This window comes from Malania oleifera, chromosome 3 (assembly GCF_029873635.1).
Source record: "Malania oleifera isolate guangnan ecotype guangnan chromosome 3, ASM2987363v1, whole genome shotgun sequence".
Lineage (NCBI taxonomy): Eukaryota > Viridiplantae > Streptophyta > Magnoliopsida > Santalales > Ximeniaceae > Malania > Malania oleifera.
The window spans coordinates 113,669,949-113,686,149 of NC_080419.1; the positions used below are offsets into that span (position 1 = coordinate 113,669,949).

Below are 16,201 nucleotides of genomic sequence, written 5' to 3' on the forward strand. Positions count from 1 at the left end.
AAGGACACAAAATATTGATGATTAGTCAAATCCTTGACTCTACACAAACCCTAAATATTTGAATGAATAAAAACAATGATTTACTATGAGACTCGACTCTAGACGGAAATTTTGTCCTAAGATGCTTTTCCAATTGACATGCAGAACACTAAAAATGAGAAAATGACTTGAACATAGGAAACCTTATTGTAGTATTTAAAGGGATGGATGACCAAACGAGCATGTCGCTAATCAAGAGAAACACCATGAGTAGAAATTGAGGAAGCCATATGACAAGAATTGACCCACCATGACCAACATCAAATTAGTACATGCCATCCTTCTCAAGCCCTCCACCAATCCTCTTCTTCATCCAAAGATCCTAAATAACATATGAAAAACAGAGAAAGTCATAGAACAATTATGAGACTTAGTTAATCGACTAACTAATAGCATGTTCAAGGGAAATTTAGGCACATAAAACACAGATGAAAGGGGAATAGGAGTTGAGAGAATATTACCAAAATCCAAAACTGGTGTAACCGAACCATCAACAAGAGTAAGCAGTAGAGTTTAAGGTCTCAAACAAATTAGGACTACCTATAATATGGGAAGAGGCACTAGAATCTATAACCCAAGGTAAGGAGGATGAAGAGGCAAGAAGCCCAACTGTACCTGAATGGGCCACAGTAGCACTTGATATAAATGCTGAGTTTGGAATCGTTAAACCATGCAAAAAAGAATGTTAAACTCCTTTCGGAACACAGTGGATGATGTACACAACTCCCTAGTGGAGTGGCTAGGTGCATTTGAAGTGCCAATAGTAGAATCGCCCTTCGTAAGAGACTTATTGGCCTCAGCTGGTTTCCCAAGGAGATCCCAACTGCAATCAATGGTATGATTTTCCTTGCCACAATGTTTGCAAATACAAGAACTGCCATGATGAACTCCTTGTCTGAGTACACAACTGCTACCATAACCATAACCCAAATCTTGTCCTCATCCTCCGAAACATCCCCTACTATGGCTAGAGGCAGTAACCATGGCTGAATTATCACGGGAAGGAGCTTGAGAAGAAGTTAAGCAACACATACTAGCACAAACAGCACTTTCAGGACTTCAAAAATCAGAACTTACAACACTTCAGACTCCTCAAAATCTAGAACTTCAAGAGGCAGGTATGACTACAGAATGGAGCTTACAATATCCTAGGAGGAATTACCAACCACCAAGAACAGGGCAAACCACAGCAAAGTACTGCAGCCATTTAACAACCAGGCAGTAGCTCCAGGCAGTAGCTCCAGGCATTATGGCTGGCAGCAACTGGAAATGAAAGCAGAAAAAACAAGAAACAAGTATTTGACACCCCAATCGAAGCCACCCAGAAATCTGTACAAGATTGCAAGCAACCAATCACAAACACACAGCATCATCACCAAACCACAAACAGTGACAGAGGAACAGCAGCAGCATACTAGAAAACAGAGTATAACTGACTTCACATCAGAAAATCACCATGAAAACGCACAGCTTCCTTCCAAGGATGCTGCACAACCTAACCTAGGAAGGGTGTCCTCAAACGAATATGAAACCAACCAAAAAATAAGGTTGGAGGACGGATTAGGGAAGGATAAGAATTAAAAATGAAAAACAGAGTATCAAACCCAATTCAGATAAATCAGATTTGAAGGGACATCAATGCTCTGATATCATGCTGTAAAGTTAGAGATGGAAGAGAGAAGAAGAGAAGGAGAGAAGAGAAGAGGAGAAGAAGAGAAAAAGAAAAAAAAATTGAGCGGCAGTTTCCTGGAGTCTCTGTACAGCTCCAGGTCAGCCCTCTTATATATTATTAATAACAATCAAGTCTAAAGGACAAAAATACCCCAATTAACACAAAAACAAAAATAACATATTCTCCTCTAACAGCAAGAATAGACCCCCAAAGAGTTTAAAGACCATGAATGACTATCTGCTCTAAAGGAAAGACGATAACTCTCCAACAATATCAACAAGGAAGACAGCTCCTCCACCTCCAAATCATTTAGAGTTCTATGGATGCGGAAGTCCCAAGAAGGCAAACGACCATTAGAAATCAAGGAGGGAATAACCTCATTATGCCCTGAAGTCAAGTGATAAAGACGAGGAAAAGAATTGAACAAAGCATTATTAGCCACTCAGATATCTTTCCAAAAACAAATTCGAGAACCATTACCAAAAACAAAATTAGAGCGAGGAATCTAAGCTAGAACTTTGGAGAGCCGCATTAGAGTTTAAAGGGTTTAGGATAAGTAGGAATAAGATTGAATATATGAAATGTAATTTCAGTAATGTAAGGAGTAGTAACAGAGAAGATTAAACTGGAAAATCAAGAGATTAATAGCACTGATAGATTTAGATATCTTGGATCTGTTATACAAGGTGAAGGGGAAATTGAAGAAGATGTAGTACATAGAATTAAGATAGGTTGGGCAAAATGGGGGAGTGCATCAGGTGTGTCGTGTGATCGTAGAATGCCCTTAAAATTAAAAAGAAAATTTTATAAGACAACTATAAGGCCAGCTATGATTTATGGTTCAGAATGCTAGGCAACTAAGAAACAACATATACAAAGAATGAAAGTTGCTGAGATGCGTATGCTAAGGTGGATGACTGGTTTTAACAATAAGAGATAAAGTAAGAAATGAACATATACACAAAAATTTAGGCATAGCACCAATTGAAAACAAGATAAAAAAGGGGCGATTTAGATGGTTTGAGCATTTAAAACGCAGGCTTAGTAGAGCACCTGTGAGGAGTGAGTTATTTATGGTTTATGGCATGAAAAGGGGTAAAAGTAGGCCTAAAATTACTTGGAATGAGGTAGTGAGGAAGGACTTAATAGCCCTTAATCTAATAGAGGAAAATGCTCTGGATCAGGTGAATTGGTGGAAAATGATTCATGTAGCCAACCCCACCTAGTGGGACTTAAGGCTTGTTGTTGTTGTTGTTGAGTAAGGAATGAAGAGGGGGTAAATCTGAGAAATACATCTCTGCAAACTTTCTAGAGAACATCTAATTCTCATAATTAGCATCCCACCAATTCACGTGCAAGCCAAATTTGCATTTAATTACTTTATGCCAAAGAAAGGACTCCCTTAGGGGCTACCACCATAACCATTTAGCCAAAAGAGCAGTTTTTTAAAACACCAACTTACCAAGACCCGAACCCCCATCCAACTTCAACCTACAATCTCCCAAATTTAACAAGATGATCCCTCTTATCCCTGGCCCCAAGTCAAATGAAATATCTCATAATCTTCTCAAGCTATTAAAATCCTAAAAATATACAAATAATAAAGAAGGGTGCTAGCAAGACAAGCTTGAATATGAGTAATGCGATCTCCTACAAAAAATAGCGCACCTTTCCACCCATCCAAATGCTTAGACGCTCTCTGCACTTCCAGATCCCAAAAACCCACTAACTTAGGATGTCCACCCTACAAGACTACTAGAAAAGACTAGGGCCAATCCAAAACACCACAACCAGCTAACAAAGCCAACTCCCTAGATGACGTCAATTAATAACCACAATACCATTCTTCCTGAAATTAATTTCAACCTCAGAAACCATCTCAAAGATATGGAAAGGAGTGAGAATGTTCAAAGAAGAACTTCAAGCATCACATTAAAAGAACGGTTTCATCAACAAACTTAAGATAGGGCACGTAAACTTTCTCTCTCTTCCCTTCCATCCTTTTTACTAAACCCTTCTCAACTGCCATCTCTACCAAAGCATCAACCACTAACACAAACAAGATATGAGCTAATGGATCCACTTGTCTAACGCCCCTCGTCCCAAATGCCCCTCATCGCTCTAAACCATGACTCAGGTTCTTCATTCACAATAACAGAAAAGAAAGCAGTGCACAAGCAACCTCTCATCCAAGATCGCCATCTCTACTTAAACCACTTTTTAGCAAAACCTTATCCAAGAAATCCCAAGTAACCCTATCACAAGCCCTTTCAAAAACCAATTCAAAAATAATGCACTTTCACTCATACAAACATCCTCCACCAACTCATTAGCAACCAAAATAGCATCCAAAATTTGTCTAACCCCACAAACACACTTTGAGTTGTAGAAATAGTCTCATCTAACACCGTACTCGACCTTGATCTTGTGCACAATAGTCACCAAACTAATTGGCCCAAAATCAACAATATTAATAAATCTATTCTTAGACACTAAAGTGATAAAAGTGGGGTTAATACTCTTGCTCAGGATTCCAATAAAATTCATTAAATATTTTCAACAAATTCACCTAACCACAACTCATTTGAACCCAAAGCCTTATCTCCACCCCAAACAAAGTTGTCTTCACTTCATCTCTAAAAGGTATTTCTAGCCAACTCACATGATCTCTAAAATGGAACTCCAATACAAACATCCTCCTCCGAGTAAAGGTTCAAGAAAAAAATCAGCGATCTCATTTGCAATCAAACAAGGATCAGAGATAACATCACCCACTCCCAACTCCAACTCCCTAATCATGTGTTTCCTCATCTTCCCATTGGCCAACCTGCAAAAATTTTTGCATTAAAATCATCCTCTTCCACCTATTTAAATTTAGTCCCTCCAACTACTCACTTAAAAATTAAATCCTCCAACTCATTTTTCAAATAGACACATTTAGCCTCTAAAGACTGACACTTTCCTTTTTATATCTAAATAATCCAACTCACCCAAAATGTGAGCCTTCATGATCCTAATATCCCCATATAAACCTCCCTGTTCCAATCTTCAAAGTCTCTTTAAGATGTTTAAGCTTCCTTATGAACCTAAACCCTTCCCAACCCCTCTCCAAATCCTGACTCCAAGAATATCTAACCAAATAGGAAAATGAATCATAATCAAGCGACATATTTTGAAACTGAAAAGGAGGACCCCACTTAGCCTTACAATATTCCAATTGAAGTTTAAAGTCAATACATACTCAAATAAAACCATTATAATTAGCAGCTGGTGCTTTGGTCATGCTCTCGAGCTTTTGGCCAAAAAACTTTTCAAAAAAAAGGTCCTTAAATACAATTCAAAGTTGGCATAAATTTTGCCTGAAAGCATATCCTTTATTGTTTCAAAGAACTCTCAAAGGGCTTTTGAGGACCCAAGTTGGAAATAAATGCAACCAAGTTTTCACCTCCAACATTGGACTAAAAATTTTGTAGCCACCAATTTTGAAAAACTTATGAACCTAATAGAACAACTGTGCAACCTAAAGAACAAAGTGGCCTTTTAGAATCTTGATTAAACCCAAAATCAAGAAGATTGAACATGTCGTGGGGGAGGGGTGTCAAATTATGGTTCTTAAATGGAGCATAGACTAGGTGTCACAATTATCAGTCATTTTCAGACTAGATCCGCCAACATACTATGCTCCAAGCATACATCCATGGTAGAATGAACTATACAGTTCACAATTCATTCCAAATACATTATCTATTACACCTTCCTTGAGCCTACATATAGGCATTGAGGTAACAAGAAGCAAATTTGCAAATGTAAATAGAAAACTCTATTATGCTTCTAAAACTCAATCCAAGATCAAGCTGTCTTCTCCACAAGATCCCTCAATAATATGCCCCAGTGTTTTAAAAGGCTCAATCGAGGCTCGCCTCAAGGCAAGGCATGCTTAAAACGCCTTGAGGCTCAATCTAAAATACCAAATTCCAAAAAGGCTAACGCATTACATGCTAAGGCTTATGCATTTTGCGCCTTTTCAGTTGAGGCTTACACATTTTGGGTGTGTGATTCTCAAGTTAAAATTGGTTATAAAATTTTAACTACATGTATGTCATAATATGAGTTTATTTCTAAAACTCTTGAACCTCAACCTTTCCAAAATAACTGGACTTGTATCTTACGTCATGAAAATAGTTTGAATTTTGTAATGGTATAGCTATCTCTTGTCATGATTTATGTCATGTATTCAAGTTAGCAATTTTTGAATGGCCAACAAGTATTTTGCGAAGCACATCTAGTTTTTCCTTTTTTACATTATATTTGTGATTCTCTTAATTTTTACTTTATTTTAGATATATATAATTTATTTAATAAATTTTTATCCTAAAAAACAAATTCTCAAAAGGCTCACGCCTCGCTTTTGATGGTTAAAACGCTTCGCCTTTTAAAACATTGATATGCGAGGCTTCACAAAAATTGAGGGAAAAAAAAATACCTTCCAAATTCACACAGTCAACACCTCGAACCATTCAAACAATCCATGCAATCTCAACATGCACATCTAACTTCATGAATAGAGGATTGCAGCACCTCACTGCCATCCCAATTCCTTCCAATTTGACATCCAAAAGAGAACTACAACAATATTCTGAAAATTTGACCCAAACATCCAGAAGACTATCATTTAAAGAGACACATTTGTGATTATTACAAGATGATTACCAAAAGACAAACTAGCACATTTGTCTGCCACAACCCAATCATCCATCTCCAAAGAAATGATGTTTTAGACAAGTCTTTTTTCACTGTACAAAACAGGGGATTGTAGTTTTTTGTCTCTGCTAAGCTGTAGTCATTAATGCACCACCTAGTGCACAAAGCTCCAATACCATATTGGGGGTTCACAGGGGGCATGATTTAAGCAGCCTTTCCTCCACAAAGGGAAAGACTGTTTCCGCGATTTGAGTGGCATACTTCACGTGTTTCTAATAACTGTATCATCTTATGACACCGTCCTTTCTTTTGATCATGCAGGACTCTTTGTTAGTCCTTTCAACAAGCGGCCCAGTGTTCAATACCAGCACCTGCATAAGAATTATCTTCCCCACCAAATATGCCCTTTTCCTCAACTTATAAGCCAACAAACTGTTTCAACGCATTTCAGGGTGCATACAAAAATATAGCAGCATCTAGCATGACATTGAAGAAGTTAATGTGTTAGGAAAAAACATGTATGAACCTTTTCTACAATGTAAGTATTCAACCTTCAAAAAATAAACGAGCAATTTCAAACTAAACAATGACAATAAGACAATTAAATATGTAATGAAAAAGCAGAATAGAGATTTAACTTGCCTTAACATAGAAAGGTCCCAAGCGAATTAGAGTTTCACGGAACTGCAATAAATTGAACAAGATTATTCTAAGCTGCAGAAACAGTTGAATGATTTGTTGTTGATTGGATAAATTTAGAAAGTTTATCAGAAGGATTAATACAACTTGATATTAGAGCTATGAGATGTATTAGAACACCATGGAATTGCAATAACACAAGGCTTGGGATGGCCAAGGAGATTTATCAATTATACGCTACTATTTATAAGAAAAGTCCATATCCTGATTCAGCTTCCATACCACAATGTTTGCATAACAACATCAAGCACACAGACTACTTACACTGGCCAATAATGGGAACTCTATTAGATACAGTACAAAAGAACTAATTGTGGAAACTTCATTAGATACAATACAAAAAAAAAGGACTGTATGGAGAACATGGATTTCAACATTCAGTACAAGAATCCCTTCCCTTGCATCTAAGCCATAATCAAAGCCCTAATCTCTTCTCACCACAGGGCCCAGGAAATCAACAAGAGAAAATGTCATTAGCCAAGAAATCAGATCAATAAACTCTTGTGTAATGTCAAGCTATATACAGCTTCGATATTTTTCTAATTGTTAGAAAATCTAAACTCCAAATCCAAGAATTTCAATAGATGTCATGACAAATATATAATATTGTAACGTATGCGAAAAAATTGATACAATCTTAATATATGACAAGATATATATCATCATTTGATTCATTTCTTCATACAAACCAAAATATTAGGCTATAAAAAATACATCAGAACAATAAATCAATGATGCTTGTTGGAGAATAATAGAATATCAAATCACCTGGTCTCTAATTGATTTAGGACAAGAAGCCGGACCATTGCCAGACCTTTGTTGGAGATTAATGGAGAAGAACTGGACAAGGATTGTTGTGCTAAATTAATTAGTTTATTATGTGTTTTTAGTTTAATTAGTAGTACGATTGTGTGTATTTTGGGTTGGTTTGCGATATTTGTGGATACAGGGGTTATTTCATAATTTTATGTATCATTAGGATTATATGTGTGATATCTTATAATAGGATTTCTTATAAACAGTCTGAAAAACATGTAAACAGTGGTTTTCAATGAATTTGAATTGAAGTGAAGGTGCCACACCCTCTAATATCTCCTTCCTTCTTTCTTCATCTTCCCCTCTCCTCTCTCTCTCTCTCTCTCTCTCTCTCTCTCTCTCTCTCCCAAATTATATGTTGGCTGTAATTCCAGGATGCTGTTCTGCATCATTTGGTATCAGAGCCAACCAATGTCACACCATTCTTCCACTTTCAATACCCCCATCTTCCCCTCTCGCTCTTCATGTCCTCCTCCTCTTCTTCTTCTTCTTCCTCTCTCTCTATCTCTCTCTCTCTCTCTCTCTGTATATATATATATCTGATATTCTTATCTCTCTCCTTTCCCTTTTTCCTATTTTTCAGTTCTTCCTCCTCCCTCCTCCTTCCTTTACCTTCTTCCCTTCCCCTTCTGATCTTTCTCTATTTCTGATCTCTCTGTTCTGTTTTCTGGCTATGTCCTACATTGCTGCAGCCTCTTCTCTTCTCACTTAATCTTAATTCTCTCTCTCTCTCTCTCTCTGAATCTGAATTTCTAGTTCTTCTCTTAATTTCTTATCTTCTCCCTTTTTTCTTCTTCATTCTATACTTCTCCCTCAATTCTATCTTTTCAACTCTATTTCTTCTCTGTCCTCAATTCTTCATTCTATACTTCTCGTAACTTCTATTTCTTTCTGTTTCTCTGTTCTGAACCCCCTGTTCTGTCATTATCCTGCCGCTTCTTTCTTTTCCCTCTTAGTTTCTTCACTCATTATCTCTTTCTTAATTCTCTCTCTCTCTATTTCTAAGTTTCTATCCCTGATTGATACATCAATTTCCATGTCCCAGACTTTTGGGAGGAAAAAAAACAGGCAACTTCCAGCCAAAATTACAGTTGGTGCCATTCATACTTCAAAAACAACTTTTACGGAAGAATTCCACAACATCACTCACACCATCAAAAACACCAACCATGCATGTGGTTCCACACACCGACAGAAGATTCCCCATCTGTGAGCCTTCCAAAATCCCAAACTTCATGTGTTTTTTCATCAAACCACCACTAACATTGGACTTCACACATTCTGATCTACTTTCATGTCAAACCCCACTGCCAGCAAGTCACCACTGGCGCCTCAGGTGCCAGAAAATTTTCCCACACACCCAAACCTTCACAAATCAGCTTCCAGCCACTTTATTTAAATTTTTTTTTTTTTAAATGAACATTTTTAAGAACTTCAAGGAAAGTTGGTTATGAAGTTTGTTATGTATTTTGTGGCATCCATCAGTGCTGTCAGCACCAAACTGAGACCAAATTTCTGCCATTTGCACGAGATTTGTTGCATCAATCGAGCAGTGGCTAACGAAGATTCCAAGTTCATCGCCTTTTATATGGGATCCTCCAATATTTCAAAATTCAAGGCTGAATATTTTCCAAATGAGGGAGATTTGATGTAGGACAAGAAGCCAGATCATGGACAGACCCTTGTTGGAGATTAATGGAGAAGAATTGGACAAGGGTTGTTGTGTTTAATTAATTGGTTTATCATGTGTGTTTGGTTTAATTAGTATTAGGATTGTGTGTATTTGGGGGTTGGTTTGTCATATTTGTGTATTTAGGAGTTCTTTTGTACTATCATGTGTCTTTAGGGGTATATGAGTAATATCTTACAATAGACTTTCTTATAAATAGTGTGAAAGCCATGTAAGAGGTGGTTTTTGATGAATTTGAATTGAAGTGAGCATGTGATTACCACCCCCCCCCCCCCAAGGGTATCTCCTTCCTTTTCTTTCTTCTTCTTCTTCTTCCTCTTCCCGTCTCCTTTCCTCTATCTCTCCCAACTTCGGCATTGTCTGTAATTCCAGGATGCTATTCTGCATGTCTAATCTCATGGTCCTTAATCTTGATCACCATACATCTAGATGCTGATACTACTAAATAAGCATTTTGAATGTCTACATTATGGATAAACAATCAGAAGACATGTATAAGTAAGAAAGCAAATTTATAGTCACATATCGCCTCTTTCCAAGTGGGTTAAGAGTTGAGACAGCTTTAGGGAACTAGGAGGCGCAAACACAATTTATTGATGAAAATAAAGACAATATGCTGTATATAGAGAAAACATTTTTTATCAAATAGAGACAATATGTGCACATCAATTACACTTGATGAGACTAGAGAAACAGCATTGATTCTAACAAAATTAAGATAATTGCCAAGAGCCAGAACAAATCCTTTGAAAGTTGCATCATTCGACCTAGCTTGCACCTTGATTACGCAAGCAGCTCATCATCTTTGAAAGGATTGACTTGGAATAGAACTAATAGAGCAAGAGTTCTAAAAGCTACCACCTTGAAGAGAAAAGAATTCTCAACTCCATACCAATCTTCTTTAAATGGAATTGTTAATTTGTTCCCTTCATGAGGGAAGGGTTGCTTGCTATAGAATTTCACATCCATAGAGGTGAAGAACCTTCTGGTAAAAGCGTGGTAAAATTTATATAGGCACATTGGTGACCAAGAAAGTTACACGTCAATCGATTCTTTATGGTAGATGTAAACAGAACAGACACAAACATGCATATTTCTGAGGTCTGGAAAAATAAAATAAAAATCAACAAAGTGTGCAAATATGAAATGAGTAGCTTGTAATCCTGAATACGAGGTAGGCTGTAATTATTATGCAACAATTGCAAGCTGGGAAGGAATAGAGAGTGTACTCATAGAACAGGGCAGAACACATTCTTTCAAGAGGATGTTAAATAAAATATATATATATATATATAATCTGATTAAAAACAAAAAAAATCTTCCCCCTCAATAACCCATTCCTCAGTTTTTTTTTTTTTTTTTTTTTACTTTTTGCTAAGCACCCATTATGCTCAGTTGACTTATCTGTAAGCTTAGCATTCACCATGCTTAGACAGAGGCAAGGCCTAGACAGTCCATAACCTAACCAGTAAATTTGGAATCTTTATCAACATAACATTTATTTTAAGATAATTCAAAACAGTGTTTCAGAAGACCCAACCAAGGCTGGAGGCATGCCCAAAAATTCCTTGAGCATGGTCAAAAGTATAAACTTAGGAAAAGCAGATGCATTAAATAGTGAGGCTCACGCATTTGCACAAAAGGTGTCTCTTGTGATTTTAGGCAAAGAAAATTTAACCTAATGTTTATATGAAAGGGATGCCCTATATGAAGCCATTGAACCTAAGCCTTTCTAAAACAATTGAGAGCAGCATCCTAGATTATGAAAACAATCTGAACTTTGTAATGTGATAGTTATCTCTTGGCATGATTTATTGAATGAATTAAGTTAGTCTTGTTACAATGGCCAACGAGCAGTTCACATAATATGTTTTTTTTTTTTTTTTTTTTGTAATTTTGAAAATTTTTATTTATATTTAAAAATATATGTACTCTATTTGCACATAATCATCCCAAAAAAAAACAACATTCCTTTGTGCCTCAACACCTAAAGGCTTATGCAATGGTGCATGGAGGGGAGTGGTCCAATTTCTCCCCTTCATTCTCAATTTTCTCTATCTTTCTGCCATTGAATTCAATAGTACTATGCAAGCCACAAGCTGGACATGTCTCCTTTAAATATTCCTTATTTATTGCATGCCATTATTTTAGATGCCGCAAGTTGCAAGTAGTGTCCTTTTGTCCAAGTCCTAGAGTCACAAATAAAACCCTCCCCTTAAATTTAAACATGTTTTAGAAAGTGAAGGCATAAGGCAAGGCATTTTAACCCTTAAGAGGCAAGGCATAAGCCTTAAGGCATTGGGGTGTGAGCCTTTTGAGAATTTTATTTTTAGATAAAAATGTGCAAATAAATTATGTAATTTAAAAATAAAATTATGAAAATCACAAATATAATGTAAAACAAGAAAAAATAGATATACTTTGCAAACTACTAGTTGGCCATTCAAAAATTGCCAACTTGAATTCATGACAAAAATCATGACAAGAGATAGCTATAATATTACAAAGTTCAAACTATTTTCATGATCTAAGATACAACTCACAATCATCTTGGAAAGGTTGAGGTTCAAGAGTTTTAGAAATCAACTCATTAGGACAACCATTTATACAAATATGTAGTTAAAATTTTCTAACCAATTCTAACTTGAGAATCACATGCCCAAAATGCAGAAGCATCAACTAAAAATGTGCAAAAGGCGTGCCTTTTGTACAAATGCGTAAGCCTCAGCATGTAATGTGTTAGCCTTTTTGGAATTTGGTATTTTAGATTGCGCTTCGGTGCATTTTAGGCATGCCTTGCCTTGAGCCTCAATTGAACCTTTTAAAACACTGAATTTAAGCAATAGCAACATAAAGTCCTATTCTTAGATTATTATACTTATAATCCATACGAGACAAAATTTGAGAATAGTTGATCTCCACATCAAGATGCTTCATGCTAAACTTAATGCATATAACTGCAATGCAAGATAGGACTGAACAAAGTATGAAAACACAAAAATGGATGCAAGAAAATAGCCTTTTACCTTTATTGAACGTTTTTTTATGTCTTGAACAAAGAAGCGCCAAATGGTCAACTTCAACACGTGGAATGAAATAATTGTTGCTCTATACAGGGCCAAAAATGGGCCAAAATGGTAGAAAATAGAAGCACTTTTGGAGCTATAAGTCCCTAGTGCATGTCCAAATTCACTTTCTAGAGACTCCTTCCTTAACTTTGCATACTCTGCAGATGGTCGTTCACCATGCACACTGGTGAAGCCAGTAGAAAAGCTGTGCCACAAAATCCTTAAACTTAAGCACATCGATTATGATATGAAAATAAAAAGTATCCGCTCAGAGAAAAGCAATGTTCATTTGGTGTGCAAATAAAATAAAATAAAAATTTTAAAAAAAAGATACATTAACTAGGCACAGTAGCTATTATTAATCATTACCACAACAGCACTACTAACAATCTAAGCTGAAATAAAGCTGCAATTTAGAAAACATTGTACATACGAATTTCGGTGGAACGTGTTTGACTGAAGGAACTTATTCCGCCCTCTTACAATTGCAATATTTTCCCAGCCTTCCAAGGATGAGTACTTCGACAAGATGGACTTAGCTTCATAGCTTACAGCTGCAAGAAAAACCCATGGTAAATAGGCACAAAAGATAAATTGAACACAGGAGCCAATAAAAAAGCCCTAACAGAAGGGGATTGACAAAGGATCAAACAGATAGTTTGAAGCAAGTGAACAACTCTACACACCCGTTATTTCAACTCTAAGAGGATAGAAAAGAAAAAGAAAAAATCCAGCAGCCGAACAAAGAAACTACCGAAATTAGTGCCCTTATTTACCACTTGGGGGGGGGGGGGGGGAGGGTGAGGGCTGCAACAAGTCTAGTCTAGGGCAGAGAATAATTTCTCACCTTTTGTTATTCCACATTCATTACTTCCTTCACACCAAATTTTAGAGCTTTATGTGGCTTGTTTCCTAACCATAAATGACTTTTATAGCATTGAAGCCATAGAACCAAAACATTCAAGCTGGTGGCTCAACCCAACCTACAACTACAAACACTCCAAAACATCATTAAAACCTTTTTTACATAGCAAAAGAAAATTATATTAATGGGAAAAGAATTTACAGGAGGAAGAATGAGAAATCTCCCAAAGAAAATCTGGAACAAACCAGAAAAAGCAACAAAAACCTACAGAAATAAGAAAAACTCAACAAGCCAGCATGTTCCTCTAATCTCTTTAAATCTCCTCTAAACTATTTCCTCTGGAGAAACCAAAACGAACACACCACAGAGATACTAAGAACTGGATCTTATCCCAGACCAACTCCCAGATTATTTTTTTTCCTGGAGAAAATCTGTGCACTCCGTTCCATCCATAACCCCCATAAAATTGCAAATATACCACGCCTCCATAAGGTTGCACTATCCTTCCTTCTGCCAAAATGTGTGAAAGAAAGGGCTAATAAATCTTCCACCAATACAGATCATACCCAATTCTCCCCCATTATACCAAACAACTTATTCCAAATCCTCCAAGCAAAGTCACAGTGTAAAAGCAGATGAGAACCATTAAAACATTTTAAAACATGACTCACGCTGACCAGACAAATTCAAAGTGCAACTCCAAAAAGATAGAAAAGAATGAAAAGGAAATCAATTATATAGGATGAACTCATCTAATTCATTACAAACTAATCATTTTCCTAACCAAATTTATGTACCTATTTATGTTAGATAAGAAAAATGTATTAACAGCTATCCAAGCGGGGAAATAGGAGGAGAACAAGATGCCCACCAAAGATCAAAAGAAAACCAAAAAAAATAGGAAAATGACTTTCGGTGCCTTCCAATCTCTAACAAGAATGGGCCTGGAAAGAAGTCTAGAACACTGCTCTCTCTGACAACAAGAAGGAGAGGTTTTGCAATCTTTGAAAGTTTTCAGATTCCTTTCAACTCATAAGGTCCAAAAAATAGCAAAAACGACATTGCACCATAAAACTCCTCACTTGCTGCTCTTGCTGAAACCCCAATATCTAATCCAGGAAATTGCTCACCACCCAAGGAGACATCCAAGCTCCACCCAAGCAAGAAAATAGGGCACTACAAAGATGGGTTTGTCACCTTGCAATGAGATGAGCATTCTTTTCTTAAACTCATGCTATATCACACACATGTCAGGGTTTGAAGACCTTGAAGGGCCTTCTAATCTGTAATAAACCATGCATATTATTTCCGGAATGAGGAGGGGATGATGGTTCTCCTGATGAATTTGATGATTGGGTTTATTCTTTAGAGCACTATTTCCAATGGTGTATGACATGAATGAGCCTCCTTTGTTTTTTTTTCGAATCAAAAGCAATGGGAACTGCTCGAATTTGGTGGGATAAACATCAGGAAACAAGTCATGCAAGAGCAATTGTACCTTCCAACTAACAGCAGCACATTGTTGACAGTTCTTTTTTTTTTTATCAGTAAAAGAAATTTATAAAAAGGGCATCAAGAGGATGCCAACACAGGGTACACAAGAGTCATCCCTCCTACAGGATGTCACAAAAATCTAAAACTGTATTATGATCACTCACTACAATCCTATTATGCCAGATGGCAACCACAATAATCTGCTGCTCTTTAGTAATCTGAAGTGCTGTAAGAGAGCTTTTGAACACTTTCCTGTTTCTTTCTTTCCAAGCACGCCAGAAAATTGAAAGAGGGATGAGAAACATCATATTCTCTTACAGATGATAATATATATGCAAGCACACAGATACAAACAGACACAATAGTGGTATCTCCTATCCCACATTGATGAAAATCGAACAAAGAAAAAGAAAGTGTCGTACTTCTGGGAAGCTGGGAGAGGCGACGACAAATGGGCGATGCATGACGGCGGTGACGGCGAAAGGTTGCAACCGCATTCCTCATGGGCTAAGATCTCATCGGACTATGTGGAAATGAGAATCACTCGCGAGCCCATCGGTTGGATTCTACCGCCTTCGGGAAGGCAACGAGAGGAGGAACGCTCACGAAGTACGAGAGAGAGAGAGAGAGTGTGTGTGTGTGTGTGTGTGTGTGTGTTCCGCTTGCCAACTGCTTGAAGAAATGCGCAAACGGATAGAGGCACGGATGTGGAGACTCTGGAAGTTGGCACCTTATGGCTACTCATGGAAGCGTGCCAAGGTGGCAGGTGACTTGTAAGTATTTCAGCTTAGTTGGGTTCGGTAAATCTATCTCAGCCTCAACCAATTCGAATTTAAATTGAATATTAAAGTAATTTTACAAATTAAATTTAAGTTTTACAATAGCATTCACAAATCAAAATATAAATAAGTTTAATAGGTCATTGTTATTAAATGACATATAGGTGAATTGCATTATGAGTCATTAATTTTCGACTTAGTTTTATTTTAAGCGTTCTATTTAAATTTATTATGATTTGACCACTAAATTATAAAATGTGTTATAATGTCTCATATTCATCAACAGGATAGTTGTTAAGTTTGATACATAACACTTAAGAAAATTTATTTCTTTTGCCTTATAATTTGCAAAGGCTTGTTGATTTTGGATATTGACTT

At 36.8% G+C, this 16,201-nt stretch overlaps 1 protein-coding gene across 3 annotated transcripts in view; it reads right to left on the reverse strand.

The window, feature by feature from the left end:
* Positions 1 to 15,800, reverse strand: part of LOC131151869 (uncharacterized) — a 70,005-nt gene extending 54,205 nt beyond the window's left edge. For 2 of the 3 annotated variants that reach the window (XM_058103325.1, XM_058103324.1), the window contains exons 1-4: positions 15,467 to 15,800; positions 13,119 to 13,239; positions 12,644 to 12,890; positions 7,055 to 7,096 (exon numbers count right to left, since the gene is read on the reverse strand). In XM_058103325.1, coding sequence (XP_057959308.1) covers positions 7,055 to 7,096; positions 12,644 to 12,890; positions 13,119 to 13,239; positions 15,467 to 15,548 — 492 coding nt within the window. In that variant the 5' untranslated portion in view covers positions 15,549 to 15,800. Of the gene's footprint in view, positions 1 to 7,054; positions 7,097 to 12,613; positions 12,891 to 13,118; positions 13,240 to 15,466 lie in introns of all 3 variants that reach the window. The other variant, XM_058103326.1, reaches the window with a different exon arrangement.
* Positions 15,801 to 16,201: the final 401 nt, after the last annotated feature.